This window comes from Ciconia boyciana, chromosome 1, assembly GCF_034638445.1.
Source record: "Ciconia boyciana chromosome 1, ASM3463844v1, whole genome shotgun sequence".
Classification (NCBI taxonomy): Eukaryota; Metazoa; Chordata; class Aves; order Ciconiiformes; family Ciconiidae; genus Ciconia; species Ciconia boyciana.
This window is the reverse complement of record NC_132934.1, coordinates 98,914,644-98,933,163: the sequence shown is the minus strand read 5'-3', so window position 1 is coordinate 98,933,163 and position 18,520 is coordinate 98,914,644. Positions and strand designations below refer to the sequence as shown.

Sequence of the window (18,520 nt, the reverse complement as noted above, 5' to 3'; positions counted from 1 at the left end):
GCGGGCACGAATCCTCCTCGTCCCCCCCGCCAGCCCCGCTCAGCCACGGGCGGGCGGGCGAGGCCGCCACCCCCAGCACCCCCCGCGCCGCGCTGGCCGCCGGCCGCGGTGCTGCGGCGCCACCTGCTGGTGGGCGGTGGGAGCGCGGCTGCCGTGCCCGCCGGTATTTCCCCATCGGGGCGGGGGGCCGAGGAACCCCCCCGGAGAGGCTGAAAGTGTGCCTCAGCCAGGCTGGGGTCGCCTGGAGACCTTTCCATTGCTGATCCAGAGTTGTGGAAGCAGCAGCACCCTTCGGGGATGGGGTGGATGGGTCAGGGAGCGGGACAAAGCTGCCGGTAGCTCTCCTTGCAGTCTGGCTCCGTCAGCAGGTAGCGGTGGAAGGCACGCCAAGCCTGAACGCTTCTCTAGACGCCCTGCAAAACCTTAGTGTCGGAGGGAACAGCTCTGACACGAAGCAACCGAGGGGATTAAAATAGCTGAGAAGATAAAATAACCCCTCTTTGACAGGTATGCGACGGACAGTCATCCTCATCGAATGACAAGGAAGAAAGTCCTGGCTCCCCGCATCCCTTGGAAAATGGTTATCCAGCTGGGTTTTTTTCTGATTTCTTTTTCTGAAGAACAAAAAGCTGCCTCCTTTTGCAGTGACTGATAGTATGACAGAAGTTAAACTACCTTGCTTCTACAAATCCATACGGACAAGAAACGCGCAAATTAATATTGAGCCTTCTGTGCATGCAAAGTCTGTGTAGTTTTGTGGGAAGGAAAATGTTTTCTGCTGAGGACAGATATTCCCTTGGTGATGGATTTAGAACTGCTTGTGCTATAAGGTAAATAACACTACCAAATACTTTAAAAAGGCCTGTCAAATCATTCTTTCCAGTAAGTCATTAATTCGTCTAAAGTCCCAGGAAATACAGTGCTCTGAACCCTGATACTCATCAAGCAGTGTTTAGCAGTAAATAAGGCAAATCCCATTCCTAAATCAGAATACCAATTTTAAGCTTGATATGATTGAATTTTAGTTGATTTGCATTAATTACAGAAATACCATTGTGGTAACAATACATTTTCAAACAAGCTTGGAGGGACAGCTTCTTGGCTGGCTGGAGGTAATGTAAGACCACACTGCTGCCAAAAGCAGTGCTCCTGCTGCATCTCTTGTGCCTTGCATTAGTGAGCACACAGCTGCTGACCTGGCTGAGACCCATGCGGCGGGCTGAGCTGATCCCACCCTCGGCACGGTCATTTAATCGCTAGTGTCAATGCAAAGAAATAAGCAGCCCAGGCAGGATAGGGGTAAGTCCGGACCGTCCCTTCCACAGACTTAAGCCACCTGGGAAACTACCCCTGAGGTCTTGAAAAATGTGAAGATAGCAAATGGCAGAAGCTCATTAAGGACAAAGGAGCATAAAATTATTATATTCCTTTTTTTTCTTCACGTGTACTGTAAATATAATTTCTGAAAAGCAGACTCAGGAGTAATTATTGTTTCAAAGGCACAGTGCTTCCAGAAGGACTGGCACTTTCTGTTATCTTTGAGGTCCTTATTCACTTCAGTCCTTAAGTGTCTGGTCCACAGGTGGCTTGTAAATGAGCCCAAAGCTGACTCTTTCTTCTGACTTCACCAACAGCGACTGAGTCTTCACAAACACTTCCAACGGGTTGGCACAGTGCCCTTTCATCTCACGAACGCCTCCGTGCGATCTTGTGCTGCAACCCCGGTGACAACAGATGCAGACTATTTTATTTCCGTGTAAGGTGCTCATTATTTTTTGTTTAGTTTCACAGTGATAGAAAATTATATATTGGGTCATATTAGTCAATATTTGTACAGTAAAAAATAATAATTGTAAGAATGGCTCATGTAGGTATTAAAAAGCTTGTGTTAAGCCAACGTTTCCCGTGTAATCGTGGTGTCCATATGGCAGAGCTGTCGTCTCTATACACATAGTAAAACAAAAAGCTTCAACACTCTTCAGGCAGGCTGACAGAGTGATGTGTTAATCTGCTCCCATTAACAAGACAGCAAATTCCCAGTTGATCACCCAATTCAAATTAAGCACGTGTAATCTCACGGTGACACTCACAACGGTGTTAACGTAACGCATACATAGAGATAGACGGGATGAAGTAAGTGTCCTCAGGAGTGCTCGGTTTCCAACATGAATGTCATTTAGGCGCTCTGTATTTTAATGTGGGTCATTAACACCAAACTCCTGGAATCACTGTTTTAAAGACAGAGCCTTTGAACTGTGTCAGTCTTCTGCGCACTACACAAGGGGTGCAGGCCATGTTACAGATTTTCCAGTTCGTGGCAGGATGGGGGAGTCCCATCAGACTCCACCATGGAGGTGTACTTTATCGGCGGTGGCGGTGGCTTGAAAGACGGAGGTCTGTTCATACTGAAACAGAAGAGAAAAAAATGCGCTATCACACAAAAGCTGTACAAAAGACTGTCGTAAAATGTTCGCAGGAGGAGGTAGATGGCCACTAAATCATGGTGAGAGCACCTGACATCTGCTCTTACATGCTGCAACTTCCCTGTTTCTGTTCTACAGCCCCAATGCACCTGCCGGTATTCATTTGGCTTTCCTAGCTCCCACCTCACAATTTTACTTTATTCATGCTTCAAAAAAACAGATCATGGTCCTAGTGAACCATTCAAACCCTCACAGAGATCTTTTGCTCACACAGCTCTCTGAAGGTATATTTAAAGACTCATAACTTTTTTGTCAGTTTATAGGCCAAGATAAAGGAAGGTCCCATCCCAAATCAGTGAAATAAATCAATCCCATTTTTACTTTTGATATACAGGATTCGCAGTCATGTTTCAAAAGGGTCTTCTAGAACTGCAAATGATTGATGATGACCATGATTTTTCAAACATTTTAGTAATGTTAGTAAGATTAAAAATAATTGGCTCTTAGATACTGCTTTCATCAGTAGATCTCTGAGTCCTTTAGTAGGGAATTAAACTTTGGTAATAATTACAAACTCAATGCTTTTTTGACTGGGATTAAGTTTCAGGTAGCCTACTTTCACATATATTATTCACAACTCAAATAGTCTGTATTGCTCTAGAAGTACAATTTCATTAAAACATGTCCTCAAGTAACCATGCAAAATGAGAGAGCAAAAGCAACTGGCAGGGAGGCTAATAGAAGTGGGCGGCTCTGGGGAAAAAAATTGACTTGTATTCTTCCCTCACACCCTGAAGCTGCACTGCAGCTCTTTTTTTTAAGTTTATTTTATAGATAACCCAAAGAACAGATGAAAGGACTGAGAACACTCCACATTTCATACCTCTGTATGAAAAAAACAGCATTAGCGATCCATGTACTTAAAGGCCTTGTGCGCTATGGGTCGTCTCAAATGAAAATGCATCAATCCAAACAGCTGGGTTAGAGTTTGTGCTGTCCCCTGTGCCACCCCTCCCGCCCCTGCGGTTCCCCTCCCTAGTACTTACATCTCTTTCTGGTACTGGCACCATTTCCTGATGCCTAAAGCTATTAGAAAACTGCAGAAGAGGAGCAGGACGGCTACCACTGTCGGCCAGGGGAAGCGACTGGCTTTCGTGTTCCTCGTGCCGCCTGGAAGGGACACACAAGACAGAGCTCAGCCGAACGTCCGCGGGCAGGAGGGAAATCCGTGCTTGCTGCCTGTGGCTCGCCGCTCCTCCCAGGCACAGTACTGGTGACAACCCAGGCCCAAATCAATACCAGTCTGCCAGGTTCCCAGGCTGAGGATCCCAAACTCTGAGCATTGCAGCTCTAATTTGTGGACTTGAACCACTTTTGTTCTGACTGGGCTGATGTCAGAACCGATGAGCCACTCATCGGTTCACACAACGAGATTATTCAGGCACAGCCCAGCAAGCATTTCATCTGAAAACCATTGGTTTTCTCTGTTCCCCCGTGGGCTCCGAGAAGAGGAAGCGTGGCGTGGCGCAGCCCGGGCACAGCTGCCCACCCCAGCCCTCCTTCCCACCAGCTTCTTTTTCATGCTGCTGACACCAAACCCTGCCGAAATGCCTGGCCAAGGGCGCAGCCGCCTTTTGGAGTGGGCTCTCGCTGGCGGCGCAGCATCCCCACCTCGCCCCAGCTGCCCTCCCCACCGCAGTGCTGGGATCTCCCCAGTGCCCCCTCCTGCGCAGCCACCCTCGGGGGTGCTGGTGGCTGAAAGAGGTGCCCTTGGGGTCCTGGCTATGGGGAGGAAGGAGAGGAGGAGCACGGTCCTCCTTCAGCTGCTGAGGAGGATGCAGCAGTGGGCTGGGTGCCAGGGAGGGCTGGAGCACAAGTGTCACTAGGCAATACCCCCCCAGTGTCACCTCCTGTTGTGCTGGTGTCATGACCCTTTGCAAGGTTGGTCCTACTGGCACGTCACCCAGCCTGAGCCTTAGCCACAGTGGCAGCCAAGTCCACCACGCTGCATGAGCCATGAGTGGCCCCTGGGGTGCAGGAGTGTGACCAGCCAAATTTTGCTGCTGGAAGAAAACTTCTGCTGGGGTGTTGCTTGCAGAGGCAGGGAGAAGGCAGGAATGCCAAAAGCCTGCAACAACCCACCATGTAGGGATGCAGCTGCTGTGACTCCATCCCTTTTCCCTTTTTTGGAATTCCTTGCCCAGATTTACATGATACTCCAGGTTTCGTGCTTCTCTACTTTTCTTGCTTACTGCAACAGCACGCTGAAAGAAGGGCATTTGCAGGATGATGTCTCACCAGTACTATTGAGCAGACTGCTGGTAGTAAAGAAATCTTTCCCCTTGGTAGCTGAAATTGGCTGGTCTGTGATGCTGAAAGACAGGTTACCTGAAAGGATATGGGCACAGAACATTTTTAGTAACTTATTTGGGGTTTTTTAATGAAGGTTGTGTTTAGAAGCCACCATTATTCACCCTGCTGAGGACTGGAAATCAAATTCTAGAACCCAGGGGTCAAACTTCACTTGGGACGTCTGCATTTTTGGCATACAACCCGGTGTTAGACAAAAAAATGTGCTTTTATCAAATTAAAGACTATTAGAAGAAAGAAAGACATCTATTAGAAAACATCTATTAAGATGTTCCAGCAAGCCAGCATTGAGCTGCACAGTGGTCTGGGAGAATGATAAGCTTTTAGCTTCTTTGATGGTAGTGAAAAAGCTAAAGATATTAAGTGGCTTAGCAGCAACACAAAGAGTCTGCCTCTGCCATGACTGAGTGAAACCTCAGTCTGCTCTGTCAAGCACTGTGTCTGAACCACAAAAATAATCTTTCATCTGTTTGTAGACAGATATTTTCCCTTTCTTAATACGGCTAAGCTACCTACATGAGATCAGTGCCGCCTAAGGATACATTCCTGTTTTTTCTAGCCATCTCTGTGTTTGCATCTTCTGAAATAATAGCTAAAATATGTCACTAGACAAGGGCACAGCTTTCCCAGAGCTGCCACGGCACTTACGATGCGGCAGGGTTGTATTCTCGGAGGAGCGCGTGGCATTCCTGAGGCTTTGTGGGGATTCGGTGGTGGAATCATTCAAATCTGGACAAAAAGAAATAATATCCTTCAATTATCTTGCAAGCCTGTACGTGACTGCTTCATTAGGTTTAACTGTGGCTATTTTATACCCTTTGTTTTTCTCTGATGTGAACAACAAATGAAATAACAGAGATACCTGAAAGTCTCTAGTATAATTACTGATTTATAAACCCAAGAAAAAAAATCCATTGTTTAAATGATGTAAATGAGTAACTGGACAGAGCCAGGAAAATCTCTTTCTCCTGAGATGCTGGTTCTGATTGAAATTGAGCACTCAAGCATGTGTATATATATAGAGAGATATATGTATGTATTAAAAAGCCCTACCAAAATCAGTCCAATTTTAGGGCACTCTGAAAATTCACTGAGAGTTTTGGACATTAATTCAATTTAGTTCTTCTTTTCTCTGTGTTTATTAGGTGTTTAATTTTATGGGGATAAGCATGGTAGATCTGGTATTTTAAAAAGTTATATTAAAAAAAAGGACATACACTTAGAGATCCTGCAACACTGCTCTATACAGCATGCCGACGAGTACTACTTATTATTATTTACATAATGGCTTGTGTTAGAGCCTCAGAGGGTTGAACTGATAATGGTAATCCCTGTTGTACGAGCCCGGTGGCCCTGGGAGGGCACAGGGAAACACATTGGTATGCCTCAGCAGGTGCACCGGTGTCCATGCACTCTGAAATTGCCCTCCTGCAAATCGTAGTGTAATTCAGCATGCTTTTAGCAAAAATTGAAACCAGCAAGCTGTGCAAAAGCAGGATCATGAAGCTTTAGAAGTCATCACAAGGTTTCGGTCTAAATGCGTGGTTGTGGGTTATATGCTGGTAAATAAGCACCAGAGTGCTGCCAAAAATATATTCAGAAAATGGAAAGCGGCTGCTACATTTGTGCTTCAGCCAAAAGATGACTGCCATACAAATGCAAAAGTGCATTGACAGGTCCTGCCTGTTCCGAAAGCACAAAGACAAACTAAGATGTTAAAAACGAAAGTAACTTCTGGCTTTCTACTGCTGAGCAGAGATTTTCTAAAGGGAAAGATATGTGAAAAAATGTCCACCCCTAGGGTTTTTTTGATTGATTTATTGATCTTTAATGAGGCTGCCTTTCAATGTTCTATTAGCCAGCATTTATTGCCCCACATTATCTCATGATTTCATTGCTGCTCTGTGATTTTATTTAGCTTCTCCAGTAATTTCTTTTGTCTATGAACTACCCTCAGTACTCACTACATTTGCCTAGCAACTATCTCAATTTTAATATTATTAAATTAAATAAGTCTAATAAAACCAGGATACTCAAACGCTTTTCGTTCCTCTTTTGCTGTTGCAAATCCTTGACGGCTTGGAAGACTCAAGTCTTTATCTTCTAACTCAGTGCAACTCAGCAGGGGAATTGCTCCTGTGAAGCACTGAAAAGCTGGTACAGATTACACCACCTGACTTTTGGCCTCTGCTCAGACACAACTTCTCCATGTTTAGTAATAATTTTTGCATGGCGATGTGATGACTATCAACTAGCAGCTGAAAATAAGCACCGCAGAGCTAATGTTCTTGGCAAAGGCATCACAAACTGAGGACCACGTAGAGCTGAGTACCTGCTGCTGTACTTTTTGCAAGATACTCCTGATCACTGCAGATTTGCAACCCAACACTCCCTAAGTTGGTGCCGCATTTGCAGCACCTGTATTTAGCTACATTTAGCTACATAACTCCCCTGTTAACAGTCCTATGAAGTAAAGGAGATACATCATCTACTCACATGCTGTTGTCAAACTCTTGTTGAATGCTGTGGCACTGGTATAGCTTTTTGTCTCTGCAGTAGAAATCAGCGCTTCTGCTGAAAAACACACAAGCTTGTAAAGATTGCTGTAGAGGACCCTATCACTTGTTCTTTATTTTTCCCTCTTTCTTTCCTGTTTCCTAGCTAAAGAGGTCAAAGAGTTGTAACCTACCACCTGAGATGCTGGCTTCCCTCAGACAAGCACCACAAAATTCTGTGTCTAGTCTGTCACAAGCTAGAAACTTAAGAGTAGTTTAGTGAGATGGATGAATAAACTTTGAGAAAACATATGGGGTATTTAAGCATGTGTTTTTGGATTTCAGCTGACTTTCAGCTGAAACTCAGTAGTTCTGAGTGCACTGGCTTGTTTTGACCTGAAGCCAATAGCGTGCGATGAACAAACGTACATAAATCAGAATTTAGACAGGGTTGCACCAGCTCCAATGAGACAAAACTGTTTTCCCAACTAGCAAAGAGAAGTTTTTAAGAAGTTAGTGTACAGGAGTCACACCTGCAAAGGCTGGTGCCAAATACCAACTTATTTAACATTTTCCTTTAATCTTTTTTTGAAGTGCTAAGTATTCTAGAGCTGAACTAGCTATTTATCTGATATTCAAACACAGACAGATGGTGGTTAGCAAGTAGACCTCTATTTTCCCAAGAGTACTATTTCACATTTACTAAAAAGAGTCCATCTTTCCTAACACCTGTCTCATTTTTGGAAAAGTACCATTAAGCTATCTGAACAAACCTGAGAAGGTGAAATGCAGCTGTAATGCAGCTCTCAAAGCCTGAGCATCTCTGGGCCCAGAGATGGAGCTACCGTGGAAGCTAAGCAAAGATCAGGCTGCAGTTTTAACAGCCTTGGTTTTGTATCCCCTCCTCCTTCTCCTGTCTATATCTGTGCACTCTTCCCACTGATCAACCCCCAGCTGTCTCTTGGATTTTCATTAAAAACTTGCAAAATAAGAGGAACTGAATCAAACCCTTTTTACAAAGACAGACTTGGACTTGGCATCCTGACTCAGCTGCAGCCCAAAGGATCTGCTCAAGAAGCTGATGGTGGCACTGGTGTGGGAACCAGCACTGAGGCAGAGAGGAGAAGCACTAACCCATGGTCGGCACGCCATGACTGCCACATGTCAGGGGCATTGGTTAAAAGACAGATATTTCCTGGGCTATTTACAGGAGAGAAATGGCTCAGCTTTGGCTTACAGTATGACTTTGACCTCGTACCTCCTCAGCCAGTGAAGATGTACAATCCGGCAAGGAGAATCCTCTCTGTTCACATTGTGTATTTATAGGCTTTGTCGTGAAGTTGTTTGTTGAGACAGAAGGGCTTTCAGTCCACTTGGACAAGCATTTTGCTGCCCTGCTGTCAGCCAGGCTGGGCAAGTGTCTCTGCTTTGGGGATGGGAAAGGCAGCGTGAGAAGCAGCAAACTTCCATTTCAGTGCCGCTGCAATCTCTGTTCCTGCCCTGGCATATCTCGGTTTAGCCTCTTCATGCCCCAGGGCTTTATATTAAGCAATTCAGCTCCCAGACAGCACTCTGCTGGGGCAGGATGAAGCCTTGTGTTCAGCGTCTTCCTCCAGTATTACCCCACACACTGCCCATCGCGTTACTTGCGCATCTCTGGGTAAATACTGCTATAGCATAATATAGGTTACTTTAAGTGAAGACTGCAGGATTGAATTACACAGCTTAAGGAGGACCTTCATTGCCCCACAGGCTCATGAAAGTTAGTCTGTTGCAATTTACTTTTTTTGTTTGAGAGAACAAGGTTACCGCAAATACCAAGGGCCAAATTCACTCTTGCCGGCTGCCACCTCAATGGTGGATCATTTCTGAGCCAAAGCTTTGGTGCTGCTGTGGAGGGGAAGACAGCATTTGACTTGCCATGTTGCCTCTTCCTCGTGCTGCCTGCACTGCCGTTTGGCACGGGCTGTTTTGTCTCCGAAATAGGAGTGTGTGCCATGCCTGTATTTATCCAGGCCACGTGGCAGTGAGCGCACACCTTGCTGCCGGTGAGGGCAGCTCCAACGCCCCTCTAACTGCTGCTTAAAACCTACCAGTCCTACAGGGATCAACAGCTGGGCTTCAAAATGGAAAGAGAGTTTAAAAAGTGTTTGCAGGCAGGCTGTGCTGTGAGAAAATGCACTCTACTGGGACTGGCGGGCATCAACCCTTTATTTTGCGATCAGAAGGCAGGAGGTTCACAGCTTCACCTGCTCTTGATTCAGGCTGCTGCCGCGCTGTCCACTGCGTGCCGGCTGCTGGTGCACGTACCTGTCCCTGGGGAAGCGAGGTTAGACCCTTCCAAGTGAGTAACCCTGCCCTTCACTGGCCTCAGTGTCACCAGCCCGGAGAAGAAATCACTGAGTTGAGTCATCTGCTGTAAATATTTTGTTTATCAGTGCTTTGTATTTGTACTCCTGTGCTCCAATGTTGGGGTTGCACTTTTTCTAGCTCTAATGTCATTCTATTTGTGTATGATATTTAATTAAAGAGATACAAGGAATAAGGATTGTAAAAATGTATGCTCGATGTGTATTCACGTGCTGAAATTAATGCATATATCCTGAACAGAGCATTAAAAAAGGTGACATAAAGACAGCATTTTCTCATATATTTATTTTTGAACTGTGGAATTCCTAGTGTATAATGCACTAGGAAAAGGGCTTCAGTGGACACTGAATGGTTTGCTACCGAAAATTCAAGATGGTTATTGTGTTTATGTATCTTTCTCGTACATTCTTGAAGCAATAGAGAAAACATTTTGGCTGAATTGATTACCTTGTGTGGTGGAAGCAGGAGCCAAGCTTGCTTGACTTGTGAAATCTAGAGAGGCCAAAGATGTCGACTGACGCTCTAAAGACAAACAGATTACACGGTATCACATTTAGTCGGTAGGGTCTTTTAAAAATAATATTAATAAATCATAAAACAACCTGGATCAAAGAGCTTGCAGTAGCTGTTTGGTTAATACGGATTCTGGGGCAGAAATCCCACTGTCAGAGTTAAGGTTAAATGCTGAAAACACGTCCCACAAATTCAAGGGGAAATCAGAGACAGCTGACTTTATTGATGCAGACCCTTTCACATGGGCTAGCTGTGTGTGTTATTTATTTGCATTTTTACGCTCAGGGTTCAGTTTAACTGCTGTGGGGTGGATTATGCACTTGATGGCGGTGCTCCCCCACCTAGCCAGGGCCTTGCCAGGAATGGTTCTGGCAACGCGCAACAGCCGTATAAGCCCAGGAGATTGCCTGCTCTTGCGGGTTTTCCTCTCAATTGCTGAAGATAGTTTTATATAGTTATCCATATGCATGCTCTGGTAAAGCAGTGGTATTTATCTTATTAATGAATGGGAATGATGCACTGCTATAGGGTCAAGGAAAAGTGGTGGTTTTAACTTTTCTATCACATGCACCTCACTATCATAATAGGACAAATTCATTCATAGTTGTATAGGGGTTTTTATTCCACTTTATAAAAAGGCATAAGAATGATATGTGATATTCAGCATGCCATTTTACATGCCGTCCTAGCATGACAGTTTTAGCAGGATTTGTGTCAGATCTCTTCTTGGGTAACTTCATAACTTGCAAATCCCTGTCCAGCAGCGCACTGACCTTTCCCTGGCACGCCTCTGGCACTGTGTGCACAACATTTAAGCACAGGTCAAGCAGAGATCATACATCTATTGACTGAGTAATAAAGAGGGCTTTTTTCTTCCCCCCCCTTACCTGAGGTAGTCATGATAGCTGATGGAAGTGCTGAATTTCCAAGGTCTATAACAAATCAAAGCAAACACTTTTACTCAGGGTGAGAAAGGTGTTTATTCTGCTTTAGAAAAGTGGGTCATTCAAGGGTTCAAGAGTGAGTGCATCACACTTAATTTCTAAATAATCTTTCAATGCACAACCCAACCAAGTGGTCCAGTGAGAAACAGGAAGCACCTGAGGTAACTGTGCTGTGAAATCCCTAGGGAAATAAAGGTTTGGGGGAAAAAGGTTTGGAGCCCTGGGCACCTCCAGTCTGCACCTCAAATCAAAAAGCAGAAGTGATTTACATGGTTTTACCCATACAAACAGAGGCACCTTATTGGCATGCAGGTTGAAATAACATATATGACCTGGTGATGGCACCTGCATAGCTCCATCCGGAGGCATTTCAGAGACTGCAACCCTGACAAGAAATTTCAGGGACACTTTGCACTAAAAAGTGCTTGCTGAGTCCTCAAAGGGAGAGAGAGGGATTTATTCCTTGTAATTAAAGGACTGTTAACCAGCTAGCCAAGCACAGCAGACACACCGCCCTGCCCAAGCAGTATTTACATCCTGAGTAAGAGTTGTCTCACTTTTTTTTTCCTCAGGAGGTGAAGCAAAGTGCCCCCTGAGTAGGTTAGGAGGAAGGATTAAATCTCCCCAAAGGGCTCCATGAAGGAGGTGAACCATGAAAGCTCACACACCTCATTAGAAAAACATGTCTGGGAAGGCAGCCCAAGTACCCCTGTGTGGTCAGGCATGTTGGGAGGGTGTTGGACGGGGAGTGACCCTCTGTGGACAGGATCTTAGCATACGTAGATAATCATCAACTCTCCAGCTGCTTTCTTTTGCAAGCATTTGTACCTCCTTTGACTGTTTTGAATGTTGCTCTTCCATTTGCACTTCATTTAGCCTCACCTGTGCTAACAGGGATTTCGAGTAGCTGGCTGACATAAGAGGATCCCTTACCAAAGATGCAGTGGGTCTAAAACCAGGGTAGTGGGGCACCTCGAGGTGTGCCCAGGTCCCTGTACCTTACTGCAGAGTGTGCAAGGCGAAGCAGGGTGGTGGCCTGACGCAAGCTGCAGGGGCTGCTTTGAGAGATCCCCTTGCAGAGGCCAGTGGAGGACAAAGTATCTCCCTCAGGGACCCCCAGAACCTGGGATGACTTTCTGGTGTCCAATAGGGTATTGTGGCCCCAGGGTCTGCCACAACCTCCACTCGCAGAAGCAAGCTTACACAGAAAACCACACTTCTTTCCATGCCGTTTGTCTACAGCATTTCTCTGACGCACTCACGTAACCCACCGCTGAAATGCAGCTGCCTCCTGTGCGGAGCAGAGCAAGCCACCCCAGGAGAGGCATCTCCAAAGGGCTTCAGCTGAGGTGTGGAGGGAACGATTTATCTGTCTGCAATAAGCTGATAATAAGACAAACTTGCAGGGGCAGAGCGCAGATTTACCAAATTTACACAAGTTAAGAAACATTCCATCAGTTCTTTAATTAGGCAAAAGTGTTGAGGATCTTGGCTGTGTACTTAAGCAGAAGGTAGAACAATTAGTAGGGCTGTTATTTTTAATTATCAGTTCAGTGCTGAAAGAGCTATGTACAAATGCCAGCTGAAGTATCAGAAATAACATTAAGTGCCCTTCAAGGCTGGAGTTTAATTATGCTTGGGCTTAATTATGATAGATTACATCACCAAAATATCTGTTTATTGTATTTTCTCTGAAGTCATAGGTGCAGAAGGGGGTACTTTACCACCCATCCAGAAACAAGTTTGCAAAACCATTTCTCCAACAGCTTTAGGAATTTATAGACGCACCTCTAACATAACGCAAGTTATTTCATTCTCTAATTTATCCTACCTTCTGAAGCCGTGGTTGTAAAAGCTTCAGATGAGGCTTCATTAGACTTATTGTCTGTGAAGAAAAAAAAAGAAAGATGAAAGCAGTTCTTAAAGGTAGTTAGGCTTTTGTTATAAAGGCTGAAAATTTAGTTTGGGGTTTGTGTCATACTGTGCATGAGTATGGCACCTTCACATAACATAGCTGAGAATTAATTTAATTCTTTCCTTTCTGTCATGTCTAGATACATTAACATTTTTATACAGAGTGGATCTATCCTAGCGTTAGTATACCCTGCAGGCAAGAATGTATACTTCTTTAATTGACGGCTCTCTGATTTGAATACATTTCTACAAAACTGCAAATTGGGTGAAATGAGTCATTTTGGAGAAAAATTATCATTTATCTCCCTTCCCTCTGAAGCTATATTTCCAGGGGAGTAAGCTCTGGCTTTTGATGCAATCTTTCTTTGTGGAAAAACATACGAACAAGAGTATCCACAGCCACAAGTGAACACAGCTGAGCTGCAAGTAGTCACCACGGTACGTGACGTGCCCGTGGAGGTTGCTAAGGGGCAGCAGTTCAGTTGTACTGTCTGTGCAGCAAGGGGTAGAAAAAAAGGTGTAACTGTGCATTTGCGCCTGAAGATGAGGCAGGCACAAGAGGGTGCTAAAGGAAATCAGTCTGCCCTTCTCGCCGCCCACACTGCATCCTCAGAAATGCCGTAAGCATCTGGACACATCTCCTGTTTTCACCAACTACTTGAGATAGTATTTCCTCACACGTCCCTAATCGTGTAGCTAACTCTTATAGTACAGGTTATAGGGGAGGTTCTCCATTGCCCAAAATGATTCAACTGTTTTAGGGGCCTTTTGCAGGTTTCACTGAAGAGGTACAATGTATCCCTGACTCTGTGGGTTTGATTTTCCAGAAAGCTTCATTGCACGCTCGCAGACTTTCTGCCAGGAGTGCTCAGTGAGAAACGCATGATTATAATAGCTCACTGGTGCCATGTGGCTAAGCTAGTATATTTTTGGGTATGGGAATTGCAGCAAGATACTGCCTAAATAAACAGCAAGCATCTTATGTTTGTGCAGGAGTTTCTTAGATTATTTCAAGTCTTGAGCAAAGACTTGAGCTAAAAAACCTGCGAGAAAGTTCAAGCTGTGTGATGAACTTGTATAAAAAAACCCTTCTATACACTTGACATTTCTTCACTATTTTAAATAACAGAGAATACATGTGTTCAATGTTCTTAACGCTTTACGTTTCAGATGCATCCTATCTATGAAAAACCTACCAAGGGAAATAAATATTTCTTCTGATGAAATATTCCATGTTTCATTCCTGAAAGAGGAAAACAGACATGCACACGAGAACGTCTTATGTGTCTGGTGGGTCCCTTGCAACATCAGCGTTGATCTCAGCTGATAGAAACCTTCACTGTCTTGTGAGTCTTCTTGTTCAACAGAAATTTCTTGAAGAAAGAAAAAAATAAAAGCTGCAAGACCTTCTCATTACACTCCAAACTATAAATCAGAGCTGTGCAAAATATTGGTACTGAAAAGCAAGCTCATATGGCTGCAGGTTTCTTTGCTGAGACGCTATCAAAGATTTGGCAAGAACAGCACAGTTATGCCAAGTTCCCATCACTGCCGATGCAGGGGGCGATGGTCACAGCTGTTCGCCTTTTGAGGTCTGATCCTCCCCTTCACCCCGACAGACACCTACAGGCTCCCCACAGTAGGAGCGGATGAGCAACCATCGCTTTTCCTGGGAACCACTTCTACAGCTGCGCCGTTGTCCTATTGACAGGTTGCATTACCTCCAGGCTGCTCCATCATGCTCGCTCCGTCCACATACCACAGGAGGCTCGGCTTGGGAAATGCCTTCCTCACGACGCAGCTCACGTTTGGCTATGGGGCAGTAAAAGCTAGTTGTTAGCCTCTGGCATTTCTCGCCCAGCTGCCAGCTTCCAAAATCCCTTACAGACAGAGCTTATTTACTCACCGTCCCGCTCGGGAAGGAAGCACTGGCTTCCTCTTTGTTGCATGTCTTCCCCCCCCATTTTTCTGGCTGGAGACACTGTTGCATGAGAGCCCAGGGACACTCCCATCGCCCTGGGCCAAGTGTAGGGTGATGGGGCTCCAACATCCTCCAGTCCTGTGCCGTGGCCATGGCCGGAGAGACATAAGGTGACCCCCCACACACTCCCACCCCCAGCCCAGCTCCTTGGGGGCAAACACCCGCATGGAGAAACACTGGCATTGGTAATGGGCACGGTGAGTGTGGGGAGAATGAGACACCTACTGATTGCCATGTAAATCCTTCCCTTGTTAGGCAGAGAAGGAGGCAAATCCCATGAAAAAGACTGCCTAGCACAATGATATGCTGATAATCAAAATTAGCTACCTTTGTAGAGGGTACGATATGTAAGAGGTTTCCAGAAGTCACAAAGAATTGCATGCTTTAGATGCAGTAGTCCTGGCTGTATGCCAATTGCCCCCAAAATCTGTGTTTGTGCTCAATTTAATTTCTCATCAAGCAATAGATAGGAAGGACTGGAGGGATCTCAAAATCAAGGCTGGATGAAGGGTTGGGCACTAGCAGGGTGGAAGATCTCATCCTCATGCTGCTGGGATGTTCCCAATTACGTTTATTTAGCAGCTTATGGCATTAAGAGAAATTGCCTTGTCCATTTAAAGAAAGAAAAAAAAAGAAAAAAGCATGTGCTACTCATGCAGCACAAAACCCTCTTGCTCCCACTTTCGAAGAAAGTGGTTCACACATTTAGTTGAAAGCAAGCTGGATGTATTGCAGCCAGCAGAAGTCAATCATTCAGTATGAAGACTGAAACTACCCAGCTGAAACTCTTTCCTTGCCATGGTAAATAACCTCTGAACTCATAGTGTAATTGCTTTCCCCTCTTTTCTCTTCATTATTCCCCTCTTTTTCAGCCATTTTTAGTTCATAATATTTTTATAAATGCTTCCTATGAAGAAATACAAATCTGATATCCAAAGTAGATTTAAGCCCTGCAAGAAAGGGTGGAAAAGAGAAGGAAAGGAGTCAGTGTTTGTTTGGAGGTGAAGAACGGACAGAGGCTCTTGGAAGAGTTTCTATTGCCTGGTCCCATGATAGCAGCACCCCTTGCTCTGCTCAGCAGGACAGTGCAGACAAAAGTCCGCAATGTCCAACACCACACCTGGAAATAGGCCACCAGGAAAACGTTATTGGTTTTGCAGAACCAACTGACTCATGGCTTGTCTGACAACAGGTATTGTTAGTTAACCAGTTAATACCGGTTAACACAAGGTTCTGCCCGCCCACAAGCGCTGATTCCAAGGAAAACTTTCTTAATTTGGGATGCTCACAGATCAAAAGCTTCAATCTGGATGGATGCAACAGGAAGCAAAGTGTCATAGCTAGTAGCCAGAGCGGCTTGCTAGTCAGACATATGGGCCACAAATACGTTTTATGCCAAGTACGGCCTGTGTGGTACAGCAGACTTTCCCTTTAGGTTTTGCCATTGCCAAGCCGGTGATAAAGCAAAGGCCCCAAAACACATGTGTAAGTGCTCAGCTCTCAATAGGGGCCCTCAGACTGAGATCCAGTCCCTCCATCGGCATCTGGTTGCTCCAGCTGAGTTCTGCTTGGAGCATGACACAGTACGCCTGACAAGATCATCACCTTTCCATAGACGCACTAGACCATGTCGGTGCCCAAGCACCGCTCCCACAGCACCTGCTCCTCCCTGTCCCCAGGGGAGCTGGGGGCTGCCACTGTCTACCCCTCGGAGCAGCATCCCAGGTAGTGGGTGGCCTTCTTCAGAGAGGGATTTTATGCAGTGTGGAGAGGGCAGCTCAAGGCTGCTGGGCGGTAGCCAGCAGATGGTGAAGCAAAGGGAGCGTCGCAGCCCCTTGCAACAGCACCAGCTCCTCACAGCCTCTCCACCCTGTCCCGGAGCCTTCCCTAGGGCTAGCGCAAAATCAGATTCTGCCCACACCATGGAGGAGCCCTTAGCTAGCTCTGGTTTGTGCTCACTGAAGCAGCTTGCTGCTGCGGGGATGGGAATCGCTCAGAAGAAAGGGCACGAACAGCTGACATTAACTCGTTGACTCGCTTGTCGCCCTCTGAGCTTGGTCAGTTTGGAGGTCCCGCCTATGTCTGATTCACCTGCCCGGCCCTGCTGGGGTGGCATGGTGACGGTCATGGGCATTACTCTTCACTCCAAAAATTGCTCACCTTCTGCGAGGTGCCAGCTGAGCCCTCCTGCAGGCTAACAGAGATCTCAGGGTTGGCTGGAAAGCAAACAGAAATGTATTAGTGAAATGGATACCAAAGGTCACACTAACAGCTTCTAATGAGACTTAACAGCCTAGTTTCATAAAAAGAGTAAAAATTAAATCCTACATCCACCCACACACCTAGCAAGATAAAAGCTTGCACAGCTCCGATCTGAGGTCAGGGAAGTGGTTTACAAGCATGTATCAGCAGCTACTACCGCAAGATCCGTGATGTATTTCACTGCCTATCTAAACTACTCTTGGGTGGCTTTGCTGGAGAAGTGAGCTCAAGCCATCCTGCAGTCGTGGCTCCGGCAGCAAAGCCTCCCTTCCCGGGCCTGCTGAAATAAAACACTCCCCAGTTGTTGGTTCCTCCGGGTACTTGTCAGTCAAAGTCATCTGCAAAGGCTTCAGCCATCCCCAAAAACATTGATTGGTTTTGGGTACCAGTTATCCACATGCTGTTGCCTGGGCAGACGTGTGACAGTGTCACACCACAGACGCTTCCTGCCTTGCCAGGAAGCCCAGAGCTCACCTTCACGTCAGAGCAGTGGGTCTCCGATGACCACATCCACAAGAAATGGAAAAAGTGTTTTCTTTTGTTTTCACAGCATTTTGGTTCTAGGCGCAGCTGACTGTGGATCAAAGCTATCAGGTACCATTAGCCTCTCTAAGTTGGCATTTCTAAATTAGCCATTGGGATCACTGGTTTGCAGTAATATTAACTGACTCGTTAAGTAAGGACTGTTGAAACTGTGCTAACATATAGCAAATCTCAAAAGCCTTGGATAAATTGTGCTTCTGGCCCTTTCTGAGCTTTAAAACTGGACTGGAAACAAGTGCAGCCCCTGGGTTACTTAGGAGATTCGTAATTCTTTCTCTTTCCAACCTAAACCTCACTTTAATCTCTGCCATTAAGATAATTTTCTTTTCTTTTTTTTTCTTTTGTTTCTAACCCTGTTAATTGGTATAGGGTCACCTCAGTTCATTACATTCCCCTCTGAGATGAACTGCTCAACTTTCCGTGTTGTTTTATATAGCGAATCCACCAAGGCCTCTCCCGCCTTCTTTTTTTTAATTTCCATTTTTCTGCCTAGTGTTGCTGATGGATTATGCCAGGGAATGGCCTGTATTTAATCATCATGGCCTTATGGTTTTCTGGACTTAGGGTACTTTTTGGGTGGAATTTCTTTTTTTTTTCCTCTGGTTTGGGGTTTTTTTTGGTGGATCCTTCCTATCAGAAAATGAATGTCTTAAGATTTCATCCTTGTTTCTGCCGTGCCAAAACTGTACAGATGGTAGTGAGGCT

The 18,520-nt window shown here is 45.4% G+C and overlaps 1 protein-coding gene across 1 annotated transcript in view; it reads right to left on the bottom strand.

Annotated features, from left to right (window-relative positions):
* Positions 1-2,089: 2,089 nt before the first annotated feature.
* CD96 (CD96 molecule) overlaps positions 2,090-18,520 on the bottom strand; it is a 32,383-nt gene continuing 15,952 nt past the window's right edge. The window contains exons 6-16 of the mRNA XM_072852351.1: positions 17,171-17,226; positions 14,751-14,841; positions 14,226-14,402; positions 12,947-13,000; positions 11,059-11,103; positions 10,106-10,180; positions 7,290-7,367; positions 5,442-5,522; positions 4,722-4,811; positions 3,470-3,593; positions 2,090-2,405 (exon numbers count right to left, since the gene is read on the bottom strand). Of these exons, the coding sequence (XP_072708452.1) occupies positions 2,297-2,405; positions 3,470-3,593; positions 4,722-4,811; positions 5,442-5,522; positions 7,290-7,367; positions 10,106-10,180; positions 11,059-11,103; positions 12,947-13,000; positions 14,226-14,402; positions 14,751-14,841; positions 17,171-17,226 (980 nt within the window). The 3' untranslated portion in view covers positions 2,090-2,296. The remainder of the gene's footprint in view (positions 2,406-3,469; positions 3,594-4,721; positions 4,812-5,441; positions 5,523-7,289; positions 7,368-10,105; positions 10,181-11,058; positions 11,104-12,946; positions 13,001-14,225; positions 14,403-14,750; positions 14,842-17,170; positions 17,227-18,520) is intronic.